This window comes from Melanotaenia boesemani, chromosome 17, assembly GCF_017639745.1.
Source record: "Melanotaenia boesemani isolate fMelBoe1 chromosome 17, fMelBoe1.pri, whole genome shotgun sequence".
Taxonomy (NCBI): domain Eukaryota; kingdom Metazoa; phylum Chordata; class Actinopteri; order Atheriniformes; family Melanotaeniidae; genus Melanotaenia; species Melanotaenia boesemani.
This window is the reverse complement of record NC_055698.1, coordinates 15,638,108-15,650,921: the sequence shown is the minus strand read 5'-3', so window position 1 is coordinate 15,650,921 and position 12,814 is coordinate 15,638,108. Positions and strand designations below refer to the sequence as shown.

The following is a 12,814-nucleotide window of genomic DNA, read 5'->3' as shown; positions in this document are numbered from 1 at the left end:
TGGGGTGGAGACCTTCCTCTGTAGGGGTATTTGTGTGCCTGCTGGTCGGGCTCCTCCCCTGTCTGGTGGGACGGGTCCACACAGAGAACACATAATGCTAATAATTAGACACTACATGGATACAGTTATTGAGGTTAATAAAATAAAATATAGTGAATGTGCAAATGTCAATGGGACAAAATAAATTATGAATTTATGCTTTTGTTAGAGTCCATCCTGATATATGAATATGACTGGGTGTCAAGGCTGAATCTAGAATATTTCTGAAGGGCGGCCAAGCACAGACACAGAAAAAAAGAAGAAAGGGGTCTGGGTTTTATCTGATTAATACAAATTAATAAAAAAATAATGGCTTATTAGCAGACTTCAGCAAAGCTTGTCAGAGAACCATTTAATTTGAATCAGGTGTGTTGCAATGGGGAGCGATCAAAAACCTGCAGGATAGTGGGCCTAGAGGACCAAGGTTGGGAATCTCTGCATTAGTGGTAACCTTGCTTCAACACACCTGAATTAAATTATTTGGCTTTATATATTTATATTGTAGAAGTTATCAATGTATATTGTGTGGAAAAACAACAGGTGTCTCCTCTCTCAGGAAAGTCTGTAAGCAGGATATTAATAGTATGACATTATAACATGATATCAAAATGATCAACCAGTCAGCCCTAAAAGGCTGTGTGTGTGTGTATACAGAAATAGAGTCAGGGAGACTATATAAGCTTGGGGAAATGCATGTACGTGGTCTTCTGATCCTGAAGGGGTGTCCCCCTATTCGGCCGAATAAAGGAAGATCATTAAGACCTCTGTCTGCAGACTCTTAATATCAGCAGCCCTTTTGATAAAGAATTTATCTACAACAATATATATATAGATATAGATATATATAGGTATATATATAGTTTCATTTGGAGAATAAGAATCAATGTATTATAGCAACCATAGTAAAATGGTCAAAATTCAAAACAGTAATGAAATTACAAATACTTCCACTTTAGGGTTGTGGGGAAACTGGAGCCTATCCCAGCAATTAGCAGCCAAAAGCCAGGGTACACCCTGAACAGATGGCCAGTCCATCACAGGGCCAACAAAGAGAAACAACATTCATTCACGCTCACACTCACTCCTGAGGAAGATTTAGTGTCAGGGTTTTCCTAACATAAAATAAGACACAAGAACTCAGGATAAGTTTTCAGCATATCATGATGGGGAGAGACCAGAGTCAGATAAGTTCTAAGTCTTGTAAATATTGAAATTTTTATACTGTTTTTCATTTTTTTTGCTACCTTAAGAAGCACAACTGCTAAATGACTGTACCGCTGCAACACCTAAATTTCCCAGCTTGGGATGAATAAAGTACTTCTATTCTATTCTATTCTATAATCACTCAAGAGTGTCTGTCTGTCAACTCGAAAGTCTTCACCACAGCTGAACCTCTTTATTGAGTGGATTGTGTAAATGAGCCAAACCAGATATGCGAATATACTTCAGAGAAGAAGTGCAGTCATCTTGTATATCAGCACCCACCACATCATGTCTACATTGTTATGTGGGTGGTGGGCCAGTTGTTAGAAACGTCAAAGAGGAACTTTAAATGTCAAAAGGTTAAAAGTTTCTAACATTTAGAGTGACCTATTAACCTAAAATGCATGTCTTTGGACAGTGGGGGGAAGCCAGACAACCCAGAGAGAACTCACACATACACAGGAAGAACATCCAAACACAGAAAGGGTATTGCTCCAACACATCCCCAGCTGAGGCTCGAACCACAACCTTCTTGCTGTGAGGTCAGTGCTGTATCTATATTAAATAAGTACACACACTACTGTTGCATATTACCAAAGTGTAAGGAAAAGCAAAAGGATTATCATTATTTTTATAATACCTTGATCATGATTGATATTTTTTCAATTTTATACTTTGAACTAATAATTTATTTGTCTTAGAAATCACTTTAGTATTCACTTATATGTACTTTGTACTAATGGTATTTTAATCATCAAGGAATGTATTCAGCTGCATTTATACTCAGTGTGTGTGCTCGGGAACCAAGACTGAAATATGATAAGAAGAAGAGATCACTGTGCCAGACTCCCTATATTTTATCTTAGTAGAGAATGCTTAAACCTGTAAGCCTTCAAGTTGTTTAACTCTGTACCTTTCTTTGTGCAAGGGAAGGACTTCATGAACCTCCCCTATAAATGCTTTGTAATGTGTGAAACAGCTCAGCGTATGTATCATACTCTTATGGTGCATACACTCCTTCCATTAAAATTGTATACATGAAGTAATGCTCTGTGTTTTTCCTGTGTTGAAAGGTTTAGCTTTGCAGTGCTTGTGTTGTTATAAGAGACATTAAAGATGAACTGAGAGGACAAATTGACAAATCAACTGAATTTATTTAAAATATTAAATGCACTGAAAATCTTACACATCCAACAACTGCATGTACAAACTCAAATAATTTAACAGGACATCACTTTATTCAAAAGCCAGTAGAAAATGAAAAAGACGCTACATGAACTTACCTTGTAAAAACAATTGTGGCCACTACAGCACCTAATTGTAACAGTCACTGTAAGATGGCAGACCTTTTCACAAACACTATAAGAGCTGTGCATATATTTTGGTCATGTAAAAACCTCCCTGGTTGGTATGCTGGCACCAGATTACGACCCAAAGGTTCTATGAACAGAGATTGTCCTTGCCAGTCCAATAAGAAAAACTGCTAATATGGTTGAGTCCACATTCTTATGCTTTCCATTTGAAAATCCATTTGATGTACTGCTATTTCATCAAATTTCTGTCACTGAACCACAGCAGGACGTGAGTATATGCTGGGTTTTTAGTTGTGCTTGTCGTTGAACAACCACAGACCAAGTGTCATTTTCTAACCTTTCATGTCCTTTTTGTCCATAGACTATTTACTGTATAAAAGCCACTGTGAGAAAACATGTTAGTATTTGGAACAACACTTTTTAAAGCCTCAATACTTGCTTGTATTGTAGATATCAAAGGTTAAACACATCTTAATGTGTAGTTTGCTGTAATCCAAATGAGACCACAGTTTCCTCATGCAGGGGTTGTATCGTTAGCAAATGTAGCATAATGCAGTTAAACTTCTTTTGGTCTACTCTTCACAGTGATGTGGTTGATGGAGCACACTGTTAGGAATGCTGAGCTACCTTTTTTTAGGATTTATGGGATAAAGCAGAATGGAGCTAGTAGTGAATCAAAATCTGTCACTGTTCTTATCTGGGTGCTACACTGTGCTTTAGTTTTGGTCAAAGCACCCAGAAGGTCATATAAGATGAAGAACAACTGAGTGATTGTTCTTTTCACACAGAACATGCCATACCTTCATAGTCCATTTTCAGTTAACTGGCGTCAGTTTCCTTCACAATTTGGAGAAAACAAAAAGCTTTGTATTGCTGTAAACAACATCTGGAAATAGACTAACCATGTAGTAACACTTGCATCAAAACCAGATTTATATCAAAATCTCACAGGGTCTATGTTTGCTATTTTGTGCTTAATGACTGACATAAAATCTGTGTTGTTCTATATCTTCATGTATAAATGAAAGAATCATGATAAATCATGCAAAACTTTAAAAAGGGAAGACTCTTATGTGGGTGGGACAGTCTCTTGGACTGGACAGCCATCTTTTTCAGCTCTTTCCATTTCCCTCATCCATTTCCTGTTTGATGACTGGGGTGCCTTAAAATAAAACAGAAATCACCAGTTATACCAGTTGTATACATCTCAGAGAAGCAACTTCTTACTGTAATGTGCAACTAAAGTTGTAACTGACAACTTTTTTTTCTTTTCTTTTGCTAACCTTTGAAGGTCTACAGCAGAGTCAAGCCAGATGTTCATTTCTATAATAATATTCAGTTAAAGAGACAGAAGGGTGTGTCGGTGTGTGTGGCTGTGTGAATGAATGTTGTGTATAGGTGTATGTGTATGAGTGATTATGATCAGGTAACTTCAGGGTTAAACTGGTGTGTTCTGTACTACGAAGCTGGTTCACTTCTTCCCAGAGTCAATCACCATGGTAACTTACGCTGAATGGCTAACCTGCTCTGGAGGAGGTAATGTTCTGGATAAGAGATCAATGTGTATAAGGCACCACCTCTTGACCAATAAGTTCTCTTGGAAAGTGACCTGCACATTTTTTAGAAGATCCTGTTGTTTGATGGAAAAATAAAGAATTGTGATTGTCTGCTGTAAAGTATGTTAAAGCAGCCGTTTAGCTCCACTACGATTGAATCTGAAATAATGAGATTAACAATAATGGTCACACATGGCATAACTACAGAACCATGAATTTATGGAACACTCTTGTGCCTTCAAGGTGAAGAATTAATATTTCACACACCCACATGAAGTGCTGAGTCGCAAAAAACTGAATGGAAAATTTAAACAAAGGGGACTGAGGAAGCGCTCTGCCCGAATTGTCTGGGCCATAACAAAGTGAAATTGAGTGATAAGAGTGCCGTTCATTTATGTTGCCCCATGAAATAATATTGTATAATCTCACAAATTTACTCATTAACAGAGTGGGCCATTTTCTGCCAGCATTACTTCCTGGCATTTGCTGTAGTAACAGTGTTGCTTCTGGCCTGGATGATGTGTTAAAATTTTTCATATTTCTAAAAAATAATTGTTTCCATGGTGGGGTTTCTCCATGTCTGCGATTGCTCAGATGCTGCAAACACCACCCCTTTTAAGTGAGTGAGAGACTGATCAGGATGGGATAACCCTGGGTTGAATTACCGAGTTGATAACCAGCTTCGTAGTACCTCTTATCCAGATCCTGAATGTCTGGGTAAGTCAACCCAGGTAACAGAGAGATATCGTAAAGGCCTCAGGTGGGTGTTTTTAAAATTATTAGTTGTTCTGTTTTTTTTTATGTTGTGAAGGCCATGCTCTTCAGGGAGTGACGGGAACACTGCTCTGCCCAGAGAGCGTTGCTAAGGCAACAATCAGGGGAAGCAGAGGCCCTTATCTTTACAGATAACTCACACCTGGAAACCACCACTTTGGTTCTCAGTGTGTCAGAAGGGAGAGAAGTTTTTATTAAAGTTTGAATCTATGACTGCTATGACACATATGATGTGAGATGATGTTTATAATCAAAGACTGAGTCTATGGATTGCCTGATCAATACTCAGTTATATTTTTCTATGTTTTATGCATTACTTATTCACATTTTATACATTCTTGTTCATTTACTCAGTTACATTTTATCCTTAGACTCTAGTGACATTGGGTTTTGCTTTTAGTTAATAGAGCTACAGCTTAGTTGTTATTATTAATCTACAGCTTACAGACAGAGCATTCACAAACAAGACACAAACAGGAGACAGGGTTTTTTACACTACTGGGAAAATAGCAATACCAACAATAAAAAACTTGAATAAAAGGGTTATAGTTAACTTCGGTTAACTTCCCAACCAAACTCATTTCTCTTATATTCTTCTACCCCCACTGAAGGGAAGAGAGAGCACCACTACGAGCAGGTAAGCCCAAGATTCCCCAATGCCCGAAGAGACATAAGAATTCGCTAGGTTATTACTTCGACACCAGGTAGTGATCCTGTTAGGACGATAGTACGGTAGCTTCATACTCCTAGACCCAAAGGTTGGCTTATCTACCAGAATAACTCCTCAGGTCTATCTTCGCATGAGCGGACGATAATAATCAGGAATTCTAAAGGGGTAAAATTGCTTGTTTCCGCGCCAAAAGAATCGAGGTGGAAAGGTTCGCCCATCACCTCGCGACTGGAGTCTCACCGGTCGTTAAAGATCCAAGAGAGGAAGCAACAGGACGTGAGCCTGAAAGGTCGGTCAAAGAATTGACAATAGGGTAAATATTCGTCAGCGGTTTCGACAATGTTGAGCACTTTGTATCACTTTTTGTGTGAAAAGTGCTTTTAAATAAAATTTGATTTGAATACAATTTATGAAACAATTGTCTACAGTTATGTACAAGAAACCTTGTAGTTGGGTACAAAAAATTAAGCGAAAATTCAAGTGTAGATTTAACAGTTCAGATAACTGAAATTAACAAGAAGTCTGAGTTACCACAATGTTCTTTTTATTAAAGTAGCAGCTAATCTTGGCAACCTCAGTACATTCCCAATATGTCTGTAAAAAAGAACAGACTACTAATAGTAACTGTTTGGCTTATGTTGTTGAGCTTTGCTAAATGAAGAATTCAGTAAAATCTCTTACCATCTAGTTTCTTGAGATTAGGCATCCTTTTGCAAGCTTCATCCATCCAGGTTCCCTCAGCAGAATATTTTTCCTGCAGAGGATTTCCAACGAAAACCAGGTCTGCGAGACATGGTAGGTCAGCTAGCTTCACAAACTCCGCTACACGACACAGAGAAGACATTGTACATCACATCGAGTGCCACTTTTGGACTGTGGACAAATTCTTGTGAATTTGAAAAATATTAACAACTTGGAACAAACTTTAAGCAATATAAAAGCTAATTAAAATTCATATATGTTGATTGTGTTTATTTGTGTTTCATACCCCAATCTTTGACCAGGTTGTTGGACATGTAGAGGACTTTTAGGTTCTTCATGCTGTTGATTCCCTTCATTTTATCAATCAAATTATAAGAAATCCACAACTCCTCCAACGTGTCCCCCACTGCTTCCTGAAAACAGACAGAGAGAAAGCTTATGTAAGAATAATAAACATGTAGAGTTGATTAAGTACGTGTAACCTCTATTCAAATCAAGAGAAAATGTTTCACAAAAATATAATAAAAAAAAAGACAATAAAGATGAGAGATAGGCAAAAAATGAATAAAGTAATCATTTTTTTGTCAATAAGGTTTTTATCTAACTTACCAGCCCAGTGAATGACTTTATATTATTTCTACCTAATGACAATATCTTCAAGTTTTCTGGAAGGACAAGAAATGAAAACACAGGGACACATTTTCGTTTGTGAACCAAGTAAACTATGATGATGTTACACAGATAGTGGATAGGCTGTCAATACTCACTGAGCCCACTGAGACTGCTAATTTTCTCAATGCTGTTTGATGACAGAGACAGTTTCCTGAGGAGGGTAGAAGGCAATAACATATCAGGTAATTGAAAGATGATCATATGCGTTAACAGGCATGCAGCCTTTTAAGTCACTCCTTCCCTTTCTGTACTTTTAACTCCGTTTATCTCCTTTTCTAATTCATTTTTCCTCTGTACTTATTGTTTTGTTGGCCATAAGTAGCTCCCCTCTCAATATGTGGGTTGAGAGAGTTTTTGTACTTGTTATCGCAGCAGAACTTTTACTTTCATGGGGAGTTGGGACGGCGCAGCAACTACACACCGCTCTCTTTGTTTACTCCAGGGATCAACTGATAGCCCTGAAGCTGGCCGGTGTTATAGAAAAATTACCAAGAGTCTGAATGAGTAAAAGTAATTAGAAGATTTATTACAGGAGAAGTATAAAATACAAACAATTTTACTTGCAAGTTGAGAGTGTCGTCCAGACTCGCGTGAAGTCCAGAGAGACTCTGGCTCTTGCATCATTAACATCAGTTTAAATTCAACCTGGTTCCAGCTGAAGATCAGTCTCTCAAACTAATAGTAAGAGAAAGGGAGATTGAGAGGCGCCATTCTCGCCCAATCAGGCTGTAATCTTCTAAACAACTGTTTTCTATCAGCTGCCTATCAGTCTCATCTTTCCCCACGTCATGAATCTGACAGAGTGGTAAGCCTGACCTCACATACAATGACCCAACAACAGAATAATAATGTCAATGTTCTATATCAGAAGGAAAAGAAAACACACGTCATGAAATGTAATTGAGAATAATAAATGAATAAATGCATTTTATAAGTAAAAAAAATGTACTGTGTTTCCCGTCTATTATAATAGGGAACGTGAGGTCACTGGCGAATAAGAAGGATGAGCTGACGTTCTTGTCAAAAACTGGTGGTGTAACCCCGCCCACATAACCATCAAAGAGCGAAGCTGTGGACTGGACATTGAACTGTGTGCTGTTGGACTCAGACCATATTAAAGCCTAGGGAATTTTCCCTTATCATCTTAGTGGCTGTTTATGTCCCTCCTTTGGCAAACCCTACTGTAACAAGTGAATTTCTCCACTGTGAGATAATAAAGTCTAATCTAATCTAATCTAATCTAATCTATCATAGCCCGGTTACAGACTCAACATCCAAGTGCTTTCAATGTGATCTCGGGTGACTTCAACCATGTCACCATTGACACTATTAAAACTTTGTGCAAGACGTGGACTGTCCCACCAGAGAGGAGAGAACACTAGACCGGTGGTATGCAAATACTAAGGATGCCTACAGTTCCTCCCCCCTCCCCACACTGGTAGATCAGACCACAACCTCATTCATCTGTCTTTAATATGCTAAGTGCCTGTTGTGAAGAGGCAGCCTGTGAACACAAAGGCTGTTAGGAGATGGTCGGATGAGGTGCTGGAGAAATTACAGGGATGCTTTGAAGCGACAGACTGGCAAGCACTCTGTGAGCCCCACGGTGAGGACATCAATGGGTTCAATGAGCACACTACATAGATTTCTGTACTGGTAGCATTGTCCCAACACAGACAGTTAATTACCCAAATAGCAAGCCATGGGTGACAAAAGACATGAAAGCCCTCCTCAATGACAAGAAGAGGGCCTTCAGGGTTGGAGATAGAGATGAGATGAGAACGATCCGAAGTTTACTTAGGGTCAAGATTAGGGAAGCTAAGGACAATTACAGGAGAAAGCTGGAGTGGAAACTTCAACAAAAGAAAATGAGAGGTTTGGAGCGGTATGAAGACCATCACTGGTTTCAAGCGTTCCAACAGCGGAGGAGCAGAGGGCAATGAGGACAGGGCCAACAAGCTGAATCTGTTTTTTGCTGCTGTGGACTCCTTTGTCACATGGTGTGAGCAAAATTATCTGCAGCTTAATGTGACAAAGAGTAAGGAACTGATTGTGGATTTTAGGAGATCCAAAACACCAGCGACACCTGTTTCAATACAGGCCGTCAATGGGGAAGTGGTGAAGGATTACAAATACCTTGGAGTGCATATTGACAATAAACTGGACTGGGTTAAGAACACTACTGCACTTAAAAGAAGGGCCAAAGCCGTTTCTATTATTTGAGGCGGCTAAGGTGGTTTAACATCTGCCAAACACTGCTCAGGATGTTTTATGAGTCTGTTGTGGCCAGTCCTATCCTCTATGCTGTTGCATGCTGGGGCAGCAGGCTGAGGGTTGCAGACGCAAACAAACTGATGTGGAAGTCATTTTAATGCATATGGCAATCAGTCATATTTACTCATACAATAACCACAAGTGTAATAATTCTTTTACTTAAATTCTTTACTTTACTTAAAATGCATTTATTCATTTATTATTCTCAATCACATGTCATGATGTGTGTTTGCTTTTCCTTCTGATATAGAACATTACTGATATAGAACATTGACGTTATTATTCTCCTGTTGGGTCATTGTATGTGAGGTCAGGCTGACCACTCTTTCAGATTCATGACGTGGGAAAAGATGAGACTGATAGGGAGCTGATAAAAAACGGTTGTTTAGAAAATTACAGCCTGATTGGGCGAGAATGGCGCCTCTCAATCTCCCTTTCTCCTACTATCAGTCTGAGAGACTGATCTTCAGCTGGAATTGAATAAAAACTTATGTTAATGATGCAAGAGCCAGAGTCTCTCTGGACTTCACGCGAGTCTGGACAACACTCTCAACTTGCAAGTAAAATTGTTTGTATTTTATACTTCTCCTGTAATAAATCTTCTAATTACTTTTACTCATTCAGACTCTTGGTAATTTTCTAAAACACTGAACAAACTGATCCGCAAAGCCAGTAACGTTGTGGGGATGGAGCTGGACTCTTTGACGGTGGTGTCGGAGAGGAGAATGTTGTCCATAATAAAGACAATACTGAACAATACCTCCCACCCACTCCATGTACAGAGGGTGACACTTTTCAGTGCAGTCAGCCTGGGTTTGAATTCAGTTCTGGTAATTGTTCTCGGTGTGTGTGCTATTATTGTCCAGGTAAACAGTTTCTGTTTCAAACGAAGCTCAGACAACTCTGACCCACAACCCTTGGTCACCATGGGAACCAGTTCCATACAGGATGAATAAAAGGATATGATCTTTTTTCCCACATACTGAATCCTATTTTGTTTTTTTGTTTGTTTTTTTTTTTTTGTTCTTTGGGGGGGGGGGGGGGGGGGGGTCATAAATATGTGGATTTAATCTGTTACACTCATCATAGTTGCTGGCAATGAGGTGGTGTAAGTCAGTGTGTGTATGAATATACATGTCTATTGCTCAGGGTTTGGTTTTTGTACAAAAAAATTTAAAAAAATCATGGAAACAAACATCTTAGATTCACTTATGTCTCTGGGAACAGTTGTGTTTTACTCCTAAAAGAAAACAGCACATTCACAAATGTGCATTAAGATGCAGATATAGAGTGTGCCCTTGAATCTAGAAACATATAACAAAAACACTAAATGATCATTGGGAAGACAAAACAACAACGATACAGTTGGGATAAGTTAATATATCACGACAGGACTCACTCGCAGTTTGTCAGTGTGCCGAGGAATGCATCCATCTTTTCAATAGGAGGCATTTGACCGTACAGTTTGATCTCTTTAGCTTCACTCGCTTTATTCCCTGATTTTTCCTCCTGCACACACACACAACTGATGCAATTACACTTTATTCATTCAGTTATATAACATCTTCTCATTTATACCTGTACATGTACACAGACTGATAAATATTGTACAATATGGTATAGAGGTCTGAGCAAGAGTTGTCTGTTTGCCACTCACCCATTTGCTCAGCGCTTCTTTTATCGTTGTTGCTTTGGCCTGAAGACATCACATTGAATTTAATTAGACAGCGAGAGGCTGAATGTTGTCTACACAAAATAAGAGACTGATAGAATTGATATTACAACTGCACTCCGTAAACATGCTCTATTTCTTACGCTACCAATTTTGAATACATACTGTCTAATACCAATGCATCATTAGTATTTCCTGGGATTCGACCACCTGAGAAACAAAACATAAACAAGCGTGCCTTGACTGTCTGGGCTGAGCTAATACTAGCCAGCGATCAGCTAACTTGCTAATAACAGCTACACGAGTGTTTCATGTAACGCCCATTATAACCTTCAGACAGGTGTCACTACTTGTTTTGATAGGTAGTAACAACTTCCACGAAATGAATCACCAAATAATTATAGTATTAATAAAAAAATGTGCCGAAACTACACTCACCATGTTGACGATTGATGTCTGCTCTGGTTGCTATGGCACTGACAAGATACAAATTGCGCCTGCGTAGTATTACTCGGTTGCACGTGTTGTGCCGAAAAAAGCCCCCCTGCCGGGAAAAGCCTCACCCCCGCTAGTTGAAACCTTTCGCCTGTGGGCGGCATTTAGACGTGCAAACTGCTCACATTCACTACCATAACAAAGTCCTCTACTGTCGTCGACTTTGAAACAAACTTTAAGAGCTAAATAACAGCAACCGCTACCAGCTTGTTAACCCTTTGTTATCCTGCTCTACCGTTTGGTAGAGCAAATCTTTCCGTGTTTATTATGAATGTTAGTGAAGAATTGATTAACTAAGCCTTCCTGAACAGTTTCTACCAATATGTTTGGGTATGCAATACTAAAAGAAAGTGTTTGCTATCCTGTAGCTGTTTCAAATTTTTACCATTTCACTGTCACTACTTACTTGTCAACTTTTATCTCGACTATTTGCTAGAAATCATGTACTTGTATTTTTCTAGTTCAAAAGAAGAGAATATGCAAAACAAAATTTCTCTCTTGCTTTTTTCTTAATGTGAAAGTCAAAGGGTTAATATTGATCCAAATAGTCATTTTTGCAGACTGTTGGGTGCGTTCTATTGTGAGTGCGCATATGTTAAGAATTACTAACAGTCAAACGTTTGATCACCAAGACATCGCTATTGTACTATATTAAAATAATACATTATGTTATGAACACCGCAAACATTTTATACTTTAATTATTTATTTTACACGTAGTTCAAGTATAGATCCTCTGCATCATTTTCAGTAAAACTTTTTCAAATGTCAAGACTTAATTTGATTTAATTAATATTACACTTCACTAATACATATAAATAAATTGAATATTACTTAGATAGATAGATAGATAGATAGATAGATAGATAGATAGATAGATAGATAGATAGATAGATAGATAGATAGATAGATAGATAGATAGATAGATAGATGGACGGACGGACGGACAGACAGATTTCATTATTAAAATAATACTATAGTGTCTATTTTTTAAGGTTTACTGTGACAAGTGTCAGAAGATGTGTAAATAGACCTCCACTGGATAAGGAGCACTTACCAATTACACTTATTGCCTCCCTTCTGAAATTAGAAAGCTGATCAGTTTGCGCAGCAAAAAATTAAGAATATTTATTTATTTATTTATTGCTACATTCGTTTAGATCAGATTAGATTAGATTGGTTAGACTTTTAGGCTTGAGAGTCACTTAATTTGACAAATTTTATTATAACATTTGCTTTTTGGAAGAAATTTCAAGTAGGTTCATTTGACCAATTGCAAAGGGAGAAGTCTTCCGTTCCGAATTTGAGTCCTGTTCTTCATCATAACAAAGGATCTTTAATTATTTATCTGTAGTGTGTCTTCTTTTCTCTTTGACACCTGGGATGTGAGTTTTGTTATAAATACACATGACTCAGATTTAACCAACAACCAGCAGCTAATGACC

At 38.2% G+C, this 12,814-nt stretch overlaps 1 protein-coding gene across 1 annotated transcript; it reads right to left on the bottom strand.

Moving 5' to 3' along the window:
* Nucleotides 1-3,062: 3,062 nt before the first annotated feature.
* On the bottom strand, nucleotides 3,063-11,428 carry dnal1 (dynein, axonemal, light chain 1). Its single transcript, XM_041967417.1, has 8 exons — nucleotides 11,314-11,428; nucleotides 10,861-10,899; nucleotides 10,603-10,712; nucleotides 7,025-7,080; nucleotides 6,867-6,922; nucleotides 6,544-6,670; nucleotides 6,237-6,377; nucleotides 3,063-3,717 (listed from the first exon to the last, which is right to left on the bottom strand). Exons 1-8 carry the CDS (start codon nucleotides 11,314-11,316, stop codon nucleotides 3,668-3,670), a joined length of 582 nt encoding a protein of 193 aa, XP_041823351.1. The 5' UTR covers nucleotides 11,317-11,428; the 3' UTR covers nucleotides 3,063-3,667.
* Between the last annotated feature and the right edge of the window lie 1,386 nt (nucleotides 11,429-12,814).